Source organism: Cyberlindnera jadinii (genome assembly GCF_001661405.1).
Source record: "Cyberlindnera jadinii NRRL Y-1542 unplaced genomic scaffold CYBJAscaffold_4, whole genome shotgun sequence".
Taxonomy (NCBI): Eukaryota; Fungi; Ascomycota; class Saccharomycetes; order Phaffomycetales; family Wickerhamomycetaceae; genus Williopsis; species Williopsis jadinii.
The window spans coordinates 974,983-989,736 of NW_017963655.1; the positions used below are offsets into that span (position 1 = coordinate 974,983).

At 42.7% G+C, this 14,754-nt stretch overlaps 7 protein-coding genes across 7 annotated transcripts in view; 4 read left to right on the forward strand and 3 right to left on the reverse strand.

The window, feature by feature from the left end:
• Nucleotides 1–7: 7 nt before the first annotated feature.
• CYBJADRAFT_172524 (uncharacterized protein) lies at nucleotides 8–493 on the forward strand (the record flags this gene model as incomplete). The annotated part of the gene is made up of 1 exon (XM_020216353.1): nucleotides 8–493. The coding sequence occupies one exon, from the start codon at nucleotides 8–10 to the stop codon at nucleotides 491–493; it is 486 nt and encodes a 161-aa protein (XP_020071591.1).
• Nucleotides 494–1,439: 946 nt separating this feature from the next.
• Nucleotides 1,440–3,149, forward strand: CYBJADRAFT_172525 (high-affinity glucose transporter of the major facilitator superfamily; the record flags this gene model as incomplete). The annotated part of the gene is made up of 1 exon (XM_020216354.1): nucleotides 1,440–3,149. The coding sequence occupies one exon, from the start codon at nucleotides 1,440–1,442 to the stop codon at nucleotides 3,147–3,149; it is 1,710 nt and encodes a 569-aa protein (XP_020071592.1).
• Nucleotides 3,150–3,753: 604 nt separating this feature from the next.
• On the forward strand, nucleotides 3,754–6,605 carry KAR9 (Kar9p; the record flags this gene model as incomplete). The annotated part of the gene is made up of 4 exons (XM_020216355.1): nucleotides 3,754–3,821; nucleotides 3,894–3,958; nucleotides 4,020–4,142; nucleotides 4,480–6,605. 4 exons carry the CDS (start codon nucleotides 3,754–3,756, stop codon nucleotides 6,603–6,605), a joined length of 2,382 nt encoding a protein of 793 aa, XP_020071593.1.
• A 95-nt stretch (nucleotides 6,606–6,700) lies between these two features.
• MDL2 (ATP-binding cassette permease MDL2) lies at nucleotides 6,701–8,755 on the reverse strand (the record flags this gene model as incomplete). The annotated part of the gene is made up of 1 exon (XM_020212621.1): nucleotides 6,701–8,755. The coding sequence occupies one exon, from the start codon at nucleotides 8,753–8,755 to the stop codon at nucleotides 6,701–6,703; it is 2,055 nt and encodes a 684-aa protein (XP_020071594.1).
• A 371-nt stretch (nucleotides 8,756–9,126) lies between these two features.
• ATP15 (F1F0 ATP synthase subunit epsilon) lies at nucleotides 9,127–9,551 on the reverse strand (the record flags this gene model as incomplete). The annotated part of the gene is made up of 2 exons (XM_020217112.1): nucleotides 9,127–9,461; nucleotides 9,523–9,551. The coding sequence occupies 2 exons, from the start codon at nucleotides 9,549–9,551 to the stop codon at nucleotides 9,305–9,307; spliced, it is 186 nt and encodes a 61-aa protein (XP_020071595.1). The 3' UTR covers nucleotides 9,127–9,304.
• A 465-nt stretch (nucleotides 9,552–10,016) lies between these two features.
• Nucleotides 10,017–13,023, forward strand: POL5 (DNA-directed DNA polymerase; the record flags this gene model as incomplete). The annotated part of the gene is made up of 2 exons (XM_020213331.1): nucleotides 10,017–12,162; nucleotides 12,217–13,023. Exons 1-2 carry the CDS (start codon nucleotides 10,048–10,050, stop codon nucleotides 13,021–13,023), a joined length of 2,922 nt encoding a protein of 973 aa, XP_020071596.1. The 5' UTR covers nucleotides 10,017–10,047.
• Nucleotides 13,024–13,066: 43 nt separating this feature from the next.
• The window catches only part of CYBJADRAFT_177232 (sodium:solute symporter family protein), a gene marked incomplete at both ends in the record, with an annotated part of 2,693 nt that continues 1,005 nt past the window's right edge, over nucleotides 13,067–14,754 (reverse strand). Inside the window, one exon of the mRNA XM_020216843.1 lies at nucleotides 13,067–14,616. Coding sequence (XP_020071597.1) covers nucleotides 13,067–14,616 — 1,550 coding nt within the window. The remainder of the gene's footprint in view (nucleotides 14,617–14,754) is intronic.

Genomic DNA, 14,754 nt, shown 5'->3' on the forward strand with positions numbered 1-14,754 from the left:
TTTGACAATGGAGGGAATCAACAAGTACCACGATACAGTGCTGAAGTACATCTACAGCCGAATGAGATACCGTGAATGTGCAGATACCAAATATGCCAACATCATGCTTGACTTAGCTTTCCCAAAGCTCGAGCCATGGGCTAAGGACTTGGAAGCAATGAACCCACAGACGCAGGAGGATTTGGACTCTTTCGATTGGGATATCGAAGAGGAAGTTGAAGACTTGGTTGCGTCTATCGAGGCCAAGTTCCAAACGTCTGAGGATAACTTGGAAGATATGAGCGATGAATCGCTATCCTTAATCACCAACATTAATGGAGAGAAACCTGGAGATGATATATGGCCAAAGAACAAATCTGACTTCAATTCAAAAGCCCCAGAACAGCTGAAGAAGCTGGCAGACTTCTATGGCATTGGCAAGACTCCTAATACTCGTGATCTCTCTGATGACCAAGTCAAAAATCTACTAGGAGAAATCATTGGAATCTGTTGAGAGTCATGGACTCACCTCCAGGTATCCTTGCCAGCAATTATTTATCAGCTTTTTGTTCTGACCCTTAGTTTAATATGTGCATCACACTACCTGGTAGTGTCTCATCTACGTGTATATAAACCATTATTTTGAAATCTGGGTTGTGTAATCATAACAGGCCTAAATGGAGCCCGGTATTATCCGAATGAAGCACTGTAGGATTGTTTATTCCAAATGTAGTTTCGACCAATAGAACGAGCTCAAGTAGTTCTTAACCCCTCTTGTGAATCGTGATGTTACAAATAGATGGGCTTCCTAAAACAGTACAATTAGCCTACATTGACCTCAAACGTGGTGGAGGCCAAGCTCCATTCTTCGCACTGTAAACGCGCAAGGACAACCTACACATTTCACTCATAGTGAACCTCACTAAGTCGATGAAATACATTCATACTCAGTTGACGTAATGGACTCCCCCTCTCCCAGGATTCAACTGTACGAACGTCAGACGTCAAACAAAAGAAATTACCCCAATGATTGAGTATCAGGCTACATATGCAAAGAATAGGCTCGAATATTCAGCATTAATGGACAAGAATGACAAGGACAAGACAGTACCTAAACTCTGTAAAGCTAGAAACGACAAGACATTATCAATATCTTCCCATTAACCAAGCTTTAAGGCCCAGAAATATCCCTTTGTTAACGGTGCTAAGACCTCGAGTTTGTCATAAATTACGAACCTTTACAACTATACATAAAACTGTAAGAGTGTACCACAGCGAACACATTTTATACAGGTGTAGCGAGAGATCATGAGTTCTCCACATTTCCAATACCCTTGAAGTCAGTCAAGGTGTCAGGGATCCAATGAGCCATTGGTGAATTACCCATCTATATAAAGAATACTTTAACACCTCGTCAAGATGGTTCTATATAATTGTTCTATAAGCAATCTTAAATTCATATGCAATCTATCAAGCAGTTCTTTGCAAAATTCTATAGCACAGAAGGAGTACCCTCAGAGATTTTCAACAAGACTCTTTACTTTGCCATCTTTGTCTTTGGTATTCTTGGGTGTGGACGTGGTTACGATGAAGGCTACATCGGTGGTGTTGTTTCCAAACAACCATTCATCGACACCTTTGGGCTCGATAATCCATCGTGGTCAGAATCTTATGAGGCTAATGTGGAATCCAACATTACCTCCATGGTCATTCTAGGCTCCATCGGTGGTTCCCTTTTCGCCATGTACTTCATCGATAGATTTGGTCGTGTCAGAACATTACAAGGTTCTCTAATCTTGTGGATTGTTGCTGTCATCATTGAAATCACCTCGACTGATTTGGGCCAGCTCTACGCTGGTAGACTCATAGAGGGACTTGCTATTGGCCAAACTGTGGTTATTGGCCCTTGTTATTTGTCTGAGATTGCTCCAAAAAACATCCGTGGTTTGGCAAACTGTATCTTTGCAGGTGCAGTTTACTTTGGCTCATTCATGTCCAATTTCATCAACTACGGTTGTTCACTTCACATTGACACCAATTCACAAAAGCAGTGGATTATTCCAACAGCAATAAAGATTGTTGTCGCTGGTCTTTTGTTTATTGGCTCTTTATTCTGCTTTGAATCCCCAAGATGGCTTGCTAAAAAGGGCCAGGAGGAAAAGACTAGCATTGCCCTTTCGAAGATTAGAAACTTGCCCACTGACCATCCATATGTACTTTCAGAGTTGAGTGATATCCAAGAGCAAATCTCTGTTGAAATCCTGGAGCACGGGAAAATGACCAAATTCGGTGCATTTAAGGAACTCTTTACGATCAAATCCTTACGTTATCGTATCCTTCTCGCATTGTCTGCACAGATTCTTGGACAATGGTCATTTGCTGGAAGTATCACCGTTTATATGACTGAGCTTGTTTCACTTGTGGGAGTTACGGGAACAAGAAGAGTTCTCTATTCAGCCATTCTCGGTGTTGTGAAGTTCAGCTCCGCATATATTGGTGCGTTCTTTGTCATCGATATCTTGGGTCGTAAGAAGGCATTGCTTATGGGTATCACCATTCAATTGATAGCAACTTTGTATTTTGCTATATATTTACAAATCGTTCCACAAGCTACAGAAAACAATATTCAATTAACAGATTCTCAATCAAGAGCAGGTGTTGCAGCTTTGGCCTCATTGTTCATCACTGGTGTCGGGTGGACCCTTGGTTGGAATTCAATCCAATATCTCATTAACTCTGAAATGCTTCCAATACACGTCCGTCACATTGGTACCGCATTGATCATGATTTTCCATTTTGCAAACCAATACGGCAACACAAAGGCCTTACCTTCCATGTTGATCTATTTGACACCAGCTGGAACGTTCTTCTTTGCAAGTGCTATTCTTGTCATTGGCCTTTTCTGGGCATGGTTCCTATTACCAGAGATCGCCGGTAGATCCTTGGAGAGTATGGAGGAGCTTTTCAATCTTCCATGGTATCTCATTGGAAGAAAAGGAGCCCAGCTTTGTCCAGACCATTCAGGCATTGCACACATCAAACAAAATGGTGAAATAACAGAGATGAACATTAAGAGCGAACAGGAGTTTGTCGAGGAGGTTTCCAATTACTCCGGGAATTCTTCATCGAACAACCAGAAGAACGTTGATTTGGAAAAGGGTGCCCACTGAGACAGCTATTTATAACCCATGTTATTATTATTTATGACCATATATGTTGTTAACTACACACGAAAGTCTGTAGAGTTGAGGCAAAGGTTCAAGTAGGTTTAATGTTCTTGCATGAGTGTTTACATTTTAGAGGCTCACAGTCAAAAAAAAAAAAACCTTATGAAGCAATTTGAAACAAAACTACAACATCAGATGAGTCTTTAGGCTCTTTGGAAGCTCTCAACAGACGTGGCTGTGATGGTAATTCTAATATTGTTTATTGGAAACCGGTTTACTATACACTGTATATAGCTAATTGCTTCGTATATTGGGATTATTAATGCCAGTTTTTCCCACTAAATATATGCTTTTGGACAGTGTGTCTTTATTCAAATAACACGTCACACCAAAGTCAGCTCATCTGACCAGCCTTTGAGATAATGTGATTGATAACTAAGCGATAAAATGATCTAACATGTTCGTCAAGAAACACGCGCTCATAACGCATGATATTCGGAATTGAAATCCAGTGCATCGGAATTTCCCTCCACTTTGGAGTTGTCAGAATTAGTACAGTATCTTTTCATAAGCAATCATACAAAAGTCCGCTAGATACAAAGGGACAATGAAGGAGTCGGATTTCAAGAAGTACTATCCCAACCTACCAAAGGAGGTATTGGAAAGGGGCAAAGCGTAAGTGTGGGCTCAAATTCACTCAGTGAACGGAGAAGTTTCAGATTGCTAACTACACAATCATCATGCAAGTGTCCGTTTAATATTCCTAGGGATCCCATTACTTGTGGTGACATCTATAGAGCTTTATAAGAGATGTAAGCATGGTACCCAAGCCCACCAATCACATCCAGAGATACTAACCGTTATCCTACGCAGTGATTGAAGGCCAGCAGAAAAAGGTTCAAGTCGGTGAGATCATGATGGATGGGAGTATTCGGCCTTTCTCTGAGGAGGAGATCAAGGACAAAGACAAGAACAGTATACTCACACAGCTATTCGGTGAGGATAACATTGACTACAAAAGCGGGAAGAAATGAACCACTCCACCCTGTATCACGTCCTCTTGTACATATATATGGATGCTCAATCTGTGAGAACAAACCGAGTTACCCTACCCAAGTGCATTACCCTCTTTATTTATTACATAAGCAGAATAGACAATGTGATGACGTAATCAAGAATACGATGTGCGTGTCCTTAACCAAAAGAAAAATAGAGAGGGAATCCCAAAATGTAAACAAACAAACAAATGTAAACAAAGCGTAGCGCTCACATCAAAACAAACCATAGGGACTCTTTGACGGCGTGCGACATTTCCAAATGAAAGAAACAATAGACAAGAGACTATCCGAGCTGCTCACAACAGGGAGGAAGTTCCATTTCGTTACTGCTGTAGCGCACCTGGAGCCGTTCAGCCTTCGTGCGCTGGAGAATGTGATTGATGAGATGCTGAGCTATACACAGCTGTTGGCCGTTGCCATGGATAGACTGGCGGTATTGGACGCTCAGATGACTATTGATTGGCTTATTGAGGGTAAGGACAAGTTCTATGAGGTCTATAGGAACGTGGACTCCATAGACTCCGTTATTCTCCAGGCTCTAAACCTGCTGGAGACGAATCTGAAACAAGAAGACATTGGCGGTGGTGACACGCGGGTATTTGACAAGTTGGATACCCTTAGCGAGTGCAGTTTGCGAGTGAAAGGTGGGTACATCGTACGGTTGAAGTCTCGAATCGATGTTAGTGTCGAGTACAACGATATCTATACACTGATGATGAATTCGATAAACACGGAGTTGGAGTACTGTCTCAAGAAATGCTTCAAGATTCACGAGAAGAGATTTAGTTCGCCAGTACGCCATGCACCAAGTTTCAACTTGGAACTTCTCACGAGGAAACTTCTTCAAAGCAGAACACAGTTGAAATTGCCACTGCTGAACGAAATTGATAATGAGCTTTACGAAGAGTACTTGGAGTTGAAGACCATTGTGGACCCTCTAAGGGCCAGCTTGAACTTTATACCGATGAGAATCGAAGATTTCAAGTCGAAATACGGAGATGCAGCTGACACGAAGAGCATAGAGGAGAAATACCATTCGTTGATGAAAGATATGCAATTCTTACAGAATGAAGTAAACGATCTGAAATACGAGCTGATAGATAAGAGGTGGAGCGAAATTTTCAGTTATTTAAACACAGAGCTATCCTTTTTAATGACGAATGTTGAAAGAGAAATCTCCAAGTCTGAGAATCTAGAGGAGAACTCTGTTTTCAAGCCACAAGTTTACAAAAGGCTAAAGTATACTGTTGATATTGTGGAGAATACATTCGTCTTAATAAACAGAGCCATCGACGAAGAGTTGATAGACATCAGAACAATGGAGAGATGCAATGAGCTTGCAGAGCAATGGCTTGAATTGAAGATTAAAATACCACAGGATTATTTGGATAAGATGGAGACCGAAGACGGAATGAATAACACTGACAGTGACGAAATGACCAACAATTTTAAAAAGTTATCGTTAGATTCGAGAAAGACATCTGACACCAATGACAAGAGGATCACTTCAGATCATGAGAAGACGAAAAAGGAAAAAAGACGTAGTGTTTATGGTCAATTTCTCTTTGACAAGATGAACATCCAAGCCGTGATGATCGAGGGAGATCCAACATCTGCAAAGAAGCCAGAAGATGCTAACAAAGTGCTATCAAACAGTGCAAAGGTTAATCAAATTGAAGCCAAAGTGTCTACTGGTATTCCAGATTTGAAGCAAAATATCCCAAGGTTGTCACCAGATGATTTTATTTCAGATACTCTGGATGCACAATCCCCTTCCATTCGTCGTCACGGACCATTTGAACGATTATCACCGATTAATGATAACACACCAAGATTGAAAGATAGCCATAGCAAAACACTGGAAAAACTAATGGGCCATGATTCCCCTCCGGACCAATTTGAACTAGAGACCCCAATTCGCAGAGGAATCCCAGCTCAAAAGCCCCAAACCATCGAAAAGCCAACTGTGATGGAAAAGTCCAAGATACCACTACCTGCAAATAATGTGTTTTATCAATCTCGAATTCCAAGGCCGGTCTCAAGTATCAGCACCGTGAGAGGCTCAAATCCATCAGGGGTTAAATCTATTGAGGGCAGTTTCCAAAGAGTTGGTTCAAGATTGGGTCAAAGAGCACAGACATCGATGTCCCATACACGGACTTCTGATAGTTTTGGACTGGATCAGCAAACAAAGAGCTCGTTCAGAAACTCTGTGATTCCTCAGACTCCTATTAGAAGTTCAAGAAAGTCATTAATTCCACAACCAACGCCAATAAGGGAAATTATTGAGTATAACAGTACTTCAAGGATGGGTGCACGCTCTTCACACTCCAATTCAAGGGCCAAGGCTTCAAGCTCTCTTGGTACGCGATATGAACTGTCAAGACCACAGTGGAGATGACGATTATTAGTTTTTTTTTGTCAATGAATATTGATTGAAAGCGATAACTATGACTTGAGATGTAACGGACGAGTTGGCCTTAATATATACATATATCACTTTTGAATTGGTGAAGATGGCGTCTTTATATGCTCCAAATTAGCGGAGAGATCCTCTGGACTCTTTTTCATCATTTCATCTTTGATAAATTCATCCATATATTCGTCATCACGTTCATCTTGTTTAGTGTCGTCGTGTTTCTTCTTCGGATGCTTTGATTCGTGTTCATGAGGGTGTTGTTCAACCTTCTCCTCGTTCAACAACTTGTAAAGAGCACTGTTTCTGTTTGAGTACAACGTGTGGAAATCACCTTGCTCAGCAACTTTACCGTCATAACCCAACACAATAACGATATCAGCTTTTCTTATCGTACTCAATCTGTGGGCAATAGAGATCGACGTCATATGTTCATCGTGCATCAACTTTTGTAACGTTTGGTTTATAGCATACTCACTCTTCGAGTCGAGTGCGGAAGTTGCTTCATCAAGGATCAACACGCTTGGGTTCTTTATGAGCGCCCTTGCAATGGATATTCTTTGCTTCTGACCACCTGATAACAGTGCACCACGAGGCCCGATTATTGTATCGTAACCGTCCGGGAACTTTGAGATGAAATCGTGGCAGTTGGCCTTTATTGCAGCTTCAATGATTTCTTCCTCTGGAACGTTAACAGCCTTCAAGCCAAACGTTATATTATCACGTATCGTTCCCGAGAACAGGATTGGTTCTTGCTGGACAACACCCAAGTATCGTCTCAAGGACTTTGAGTTATATTTGGTAATGTCATGGCCATCTAGTAAGATTTCACCCGATGTGGGATTGTAATAACGAAGCAGGAGTGACGTGATTGTAGATTTACCACGCCCTGATGGCCCAACGATACAGACGTTCGAACCACTTGGTATCTTGAAGCATAGATCCTTGAAGATTGTCAGCTTTGGTCTTGTTGGGTATGCAAAGCAAACGTTCTTGAATTCGATTTCACCGGTTGGTCTGTGTGTCAACGGCAATCCCTTTGTTGCACTTATCTTTGGCGTTCTGTCAACGAGCTCAAACAGCCTTGAAGCTGCACCTGTTCCCTTCATCAGCTCTGAATAGAACGACGCTAAACCAAACATGGAGCTTCCAGAATGGTTGACGTACAGCATAAAGGCAGCCAAGTCGCCCACTGATAATGCGCCAGAGCAGACCAACTGAGCACCATAGGCCAATATGATAAGGAAAGTAGCATCTGATATACAGTACGTTGAGGAGTAGAACGTGGCATTCAGCTTCGCCTCACGCAAGCCCAGGTCAAACACCCTTCTTATCGCATTGTTATACTTCCTCTGTTCCTTCGCCTCCGCCACGAACGACTGAATCGTCTTGATGCCGTTCAGCTGTTCCTCACCAACCTTGGTGAGGTTTCCCGTCGCCTCCTGGATTCCTCGAGAGATCTTGCGGACTTTCGTACCAAAGATCAGCGTTCCAACCAGTATTGCAGGCATGAAGATGAACACGGCACAAGCCAGCTGTGTTGATATCAGGAACATGCTCACCGTGGACACGGTGCCGTTGATCGCGTGCTTAAACCCATCTGATATGTTTTGCGTCATCGACCGTGAAACGACATAGGCATCTGACCCCAGCCTTGAGATCAAGTCACCAACCTTATGGACGTCAAAGAACTCAGCATCCTGGCCCATGGTCCTTTTAATCACCGAGGATCTCAGTCGTGACACCAGCCTCTCACCAAGAACCCTCAGCATGATGATACGGCCATAGTCAGCAGCGATTCCAACCAGCAGCACGCATCCCAGCACACCGATGAACTCATAGAGCGACCACCCGAATACCACCGCGGGCAGCTGCCCATCCACCAGGTTCTTTGTAGCGTCCAGCACCAGGCCGTAGGCCTTGGGCATCGTCATGTTCACCATACACGAGATCAACAGCAGCGTCAGCGCACAGATCAGCAGCTTGAAGTCTCTCCTTGCCAGCTTGATCAGCTTCAGCAGATCTACCCATACTGAGCTCGGTGGGCTTGTGATGGCAGGCTGTTGCTGACTGGCCTTGTCCACGAGCTTCGCCTCCTCGCTCTTCCCCGTCGAATAGCACCTCCACTTGACCATCTGGACCCGTTTAGCCACTGGCGTGCACGCCAGCCCCAGTGGCTTACTGTGTATATGACCGTGGCCCGTATAGCTGGCATACGTTGATAGTGGGCGTAGTATACGCGATGCTGGGGTCTTTACACACGCCAGCGATGCTCGAATGCCCAAGGAGGCCTTCAGCGAGGTGCACGGCCTTAGCATGTGGATCATTTGAGGCCCTCGTCGATGGTTTCTTGTATTGCTGTTGGGGTATTTAGTCGACAAGCAGGTTAAATTTGGCCAAACTTTGGCTTCTATGTTGATGTGCGTTCTCGGAGAAGACATCCGAAGGTGTTGGTATACACCATCGCTTTACTCACAACTACGGCGCAGAGCTACATCATGCTTTTCAGCCATAAACAAGACGTTGCGATTCGTCTTTTGAATATCTAAGAGAAACCATATCGTGTCGAGAAACCTGTGTCGTTGAGCGTGTGTATTTGCTGTGTTCAAATCACCCGTCCCCCCGTCTTAGCATATATACTGGACACAGAGAACAGGGAGGGAATATTTTTATGATAGAGACTTTTATTTCTTCAATGGCACTGGCTCCGCAGCGACACCATCGGTGTATTTGATCACCTTTGCCTCAGATTTGCCCCTTGCAAGGACCTGGTTTGTTTGCAACTCTGGCTTGAGAGCGTTTCTGGTGGTCTGAGCAGCGATTTGCAAGTACTTGTTGAACCTATAGCAGTACGGTTAGTAATTGCCCGTGTGGTTGCAATTGAGCCAGCAGGCACACATACGAGAATCCGGCTTTTCTCCAGGTAGACATCTTTGGTGTTGGTTTGTTCCAATTGGGTTGTAGCAAGAGTATACCTTCAACAGAAGTATTAAATGGAGAGTGAAAAAAGGGTGAACAAAAATTCGCACGCAGTGTGTGCACCGAGGCCGTGGTTTTTTTTGCCTTGCCCCGGTGTTGAGATTTGTTCGTGTGTTGCCTCGGTTACCGGTCGGGCACGCTGGATTGACGAAAGCTGATTTGTCGGAAGCGTTGAATGCCGTATGCGGTAAGCGTGGGGCTTTGGTGCGTGTATGCATGGGGACAGGTTGGCATGGGGTTACCCTACGCGGGATGGGCGAGGCCACCGGGGGTGGGTGGGGTCGGAATTGGGCTCTCCAGCTTTGGGGTGCACGGGTGTGTATGCCTGTGCTTCATGGTTGGCGCAGCATCTCATCACCTCGACCATCAAGAAATTTTTCTAATGCCTTTGTTTACCTTTACCATTGTCCACCTTTTGTGTACTGTTTGTTTGCATTCGTGTGGTGTGATGGTTGTCTCGAGAGATTATTACTACGCCCTGGCGAGCGACAGAGAGGACGAGCGCATCAAAGCTGCGGTTCAGCTGATCAACGATTTGAATAGCGAGGATCAAGTCGACGAATGGGAGTACGCCATCAAGAGACTCATTAAGGGATTGGCGTCCTCAAGAGCCTCCGCAAGGATTGGCTTTTCCACTGCACTGACCGAGATTATCAACATTAGGTACTCAAAGGGGCTGCTCTCCTTGAACGAGTTGATATCGCTGATTAATGAACACACCAAGATCTCCAGCTCGATGAATGGACGCGAAGAACGTGCCTCGCTATTCGGGAAACTGTTTGGTTTACAGTGTATTTCAAACGACAACTCAGGAATTCTCACGTCGGAGAAGTTGTCATTGGAGGACTTCAAACTGTTTATCGATAACTTGATCGATCTGTCATGCACAAAGTCTTGGATCAGAGAACCGTGTTTATTCACCGTGTTCAACATCCTAAGAGTCATAAGATCCGAGGAATTCATTGTCTATATTTTCACCAAAATCGATTCAAACAAGCTATCACTGACAACAGAGGGCCTGGCATTGTTCCTGGCACTGCCGAGATGCTCAAGAGTGGAAATCTTGTCAAAAGTTGAGTTCCAAAATTCCACCTGGAACGAATTAGATCCATTGAACAATACCAATATAACAACGCTTGCAAAGGTGTTAAAAGATGTGTCATCTGCAGATCCTGAAGATGAAGATAACAAAAATAAGAAGAAAAAGGGCTCCTGGTCTCCAAGATTACACTTTGTTTGGCAATTGATCGTTAATGAACTGACTTCATCCCCGACAGAAGATCAAGATGAAGAAACGGTTGAAGAACAGGTTAAAGATTCTAAGAAGAGACAAAAACACGATAAAAAGTCTCAAAAGTCTAAGAGGGTCAAGTCTTCTCGTCCGGATCGTATTCAAGTGCAAGAGTTTTGGAAAATTATCATCGATGAAGGGTTCTTCTCAGAAAAGTCTTCGAATGAGAGAAAATATTGGGGTTTCGAAGTGTTTGAACTGTTGTTCAAAAGCACCACAACGGAATCAACTAGTTGTCTCTTTACTCAAAATTTCATGAGAACATTGATAAACCACTCATCAGATTCAAATAGAATGTTGAATAAGATTGCTAAGAAAACATTGAACTTGATAACACAGGTTTGTCAATCTCAGACTGGAAAGACAATACCAACTCTGGATAGCTTGATCGTTGGTCCATTTGGCAATTTGAACTTTGATAGATTAACAAAGTCTAAAACTGTGGAATCCTTAATTGGCTCAACTTTGGATAACGATAAACTGGCAGATATATTCATCAACGTTTTGAATACCAGGGATGATGTAAAGGAAAAGAAATGGGCCATTGATCAACTGTTACACTTGGTTCGTTCAAAGAAGACGCAATTGGAGAAGAACCCAGACGTTGAATGGATTGATCGTATCTTACAAACTTTGATCCAAAGGGCTTATTTCAAAGTAGCCGAAGTGAGAGAAGGTGAAGAAGATCCAATTGTTGAATTTACGCAAGAGAGATTGAACTCTATCTTATCAGACGTCATATCCATCCAGCGTACAGATAATCAAACATGGTCTTTTAAGACTTTGAGCTCGTTGTTGGAGTTGGTCGACAAAGGTTATACTCCGTTGTTACAATTCGACGAAGAGTTGGAAACCGTTAGATTGAAGTCTTTGAAAATTCTGAAAAAGATCAGAAGCAAAAGAGAATGTGATCACAGTGATACTTCAAAGTTGTTGGTTTTTGAATTACTATTCTCTATGGTCATTTTACAGTTATACTCTGGTGATGCTGATTCTGTTAGCACTTTACAAGAATTGCAGGATTATTATTACAAATTGAAAAACAATAATGATGAAGATGAAGACCAGCAGGATAGTACACTTGGTATCGTGGAAATATTGATGAACTTCTTAAGTCAAAAGAGTTCCCTCTTGAAGAAGCTCAGTCTGATAATTTGGGGAAACTGGTGTGATAAGGTTAACTTGGATGGTTTACAATTGTTGTTTGATGTTTTGGTTACAAAAGAGAATAAAGAGGGCCAAAAAGCACTGTTTGAAGGTGAGGATGAGTTTGTTGATGAGAACGAGGAAGACGAAAGTCACGACCATGAAGACGAGCATGAAGAGGAATCCGAATCCGAATCCGAATCCGAATCCGAATCCGAATCCGAATCTGAATCTGAACCAGAATCCGAATCTGAAGATGAGACTTCAAACGAAAAAGTTGCTGAGGTTGAAAAGAAGACTAATGAGGCCTTAGCGGAAGCATTGAGAATCCCACATAACGGTGAAGTGATTCTCTCATCAGATGGTGAAGAAGATGATTTTTCAGATGAATCTATGGATGATGAACAAATGATGGAGATTGATGGCCAGCTATCCAAGATCTTCCAACAACGTCGTGACGCATTGAACCAAGTCCAAACTGGTAACAAACGTAAGCAGGAGAAGGTTGATGCCAAGGAGAGTATTGTACTATTCAAACACCGTGTTGTTGACCTCATTGATATCTTTGTGAAGAATAACCCAAGCAGTGAACTCATTGTGGACACAGTCTCTCCATTATTGAAGGCCCTCAAGCTAACAATGGATAAGTCCCTTGGTGTGAAGATTCATAAGTTGTTGAAGAACAGAATCTGCAAAAGCAAACCAAATGTTCAAGAGGAAGATAAGGAACAGTTGCTTGAGTTGCTTAAATCTATCCACGGAGATGCACTGAGAACTTCTAATACGAACGATTTCAATCTCAGCTCTTCACAATGTTCTATCTTCATCGCTAAACAGATCATCGCCATTGATCAAGATTCCATGGACTCAATCATAGATCTATATGCGACGTTGATGAAGCATTGGTGGAAGAAGAAAAACGCAAGACTGACAAGCTCCATTTTCTTTGACTTCATCAACTGGATGAACTCGAAGAGATCTAATTAAGAGAACTTATTGTACAATACTTAAAACAAAAAAAACATTCATATCATTGAACCTTCTCTCTACGTTTTACTTTCCAATTTCCCTCTTTCAGGTCCTTCCATATACCACGAACCACTGTTAACAAGGTATGTCTTCCATCCCATAGAGGGAACAGTCCACAAGCAATGAAAGTCATATATGTCGTCATGAGTGCAAATGTAACCCAACCTTCGAAGAATGGCTTGTTAAAAATATAGTCTCTATATAGAGGCAGGGGCCAAAGGACTTGTGTCACGAGAATATTGACAATTGCATAAATCCATGCCCATTTGATATACTTATCGGCCTTCTTATTGTATTCTTCTTTGGTCAACCCATTTCTATAGATTTCTCTCTCTGGCTGATGTTCAACAGTATCTGTGGTGTTATCTTTCTCCTTTATGGACGCTTGATGCTCAATAGGCTCTGGAATGGAGGAGTTCAAGTCAGAACTGTCATTAGTTTCTGGTTCATCATCCACCAGTCTTGCTTTCTGAAGCACGTTCCAATCGAATCTTTCTGGTTTTACAATGGTGATGAGGAAAGTGAGAACTCCTGGAAGGAAAAGCGCAGTGAGTCCACCGTATAGACATGGTAATTGTTCCATGGTGGTGTTGACGTTAACTGCACCATACATCGACTTAGCAACACCCAACCAGATCCCCAAACCTGCAAAGATACCAATAATTGGACTGATAAGGACAGCTGCTTTACTCTGTCTAGACCATGTGATGGAACAGATGAGTGGGATAACACCAGGACAGATCAACATTGAGTAGAAATACCCAACCCACGTTAAAGAGGCACCAACGTAATGTAACATGATACTGAAACCAGCAGCGAAGAAGCCAAAGAAAACAACACCGGCGTGAGATACACGAATCAACTCCTTGTTACCAGCATCAGGGTTGATGTATGCTCTGTAGACATCAAACGAGAGAATAGAAGAAACACTAATAGTCTGTGCACTCACTGTTGATGTCACAGCGAGGAAGATGACCAATAGACCTGCACCAACGGCACTCCGTCCAAGCAATGCATCCATTGTGTAAAAAATACCATAGGCATTGTTGATGTCATCTGCAGTCATTCCATTTGGATAGAGTGGAAACTCAGGAGTATTCTCAAACACTCTGTTCAACAAACCCCAAATGGTTCCAATCGGGAAACTCATACAATAAACTCCTAGAGAGCCAATGATGTAACCTGGCACTGCAGCTGTAACATCAGCACTGTATGCCTTTTGCCAGAAACTCGAATCCATGACGGATAGTCCAGTATCACCAATGTTATGGATCAAGCCAAAGTACCACGATCCTTGAGATTTCATCGTCAGCAGAGAGCCTTGGTAGTTGCCCTTAATGTACAAGCCCGATGTTTCCTGATATTCCACAACCATGTTATAGAGCTCTGATAAGCTTCCAACTTTATCATTTGTGATTCCAACAGTTCCAATGTACATTAGAATGATCAATGCGATAAAAGTATGGAGATAATCAGTCAGAAAAGTAGACTTCAGCCCACCAACCACAGTATAACACAGGACACCGAATGGGATCAACAAGTTCGCAGCAACTGGATGTAAACCACACAGTGCCATGAATACATTAGAAGCACCGAGAATCATCGAAGCACAAGAGAGAATGTTTGTAACAAGCGACAAGAAGATATACAGAATATGAGCAACAGTGCCATATCTCAGTTTGATGACCT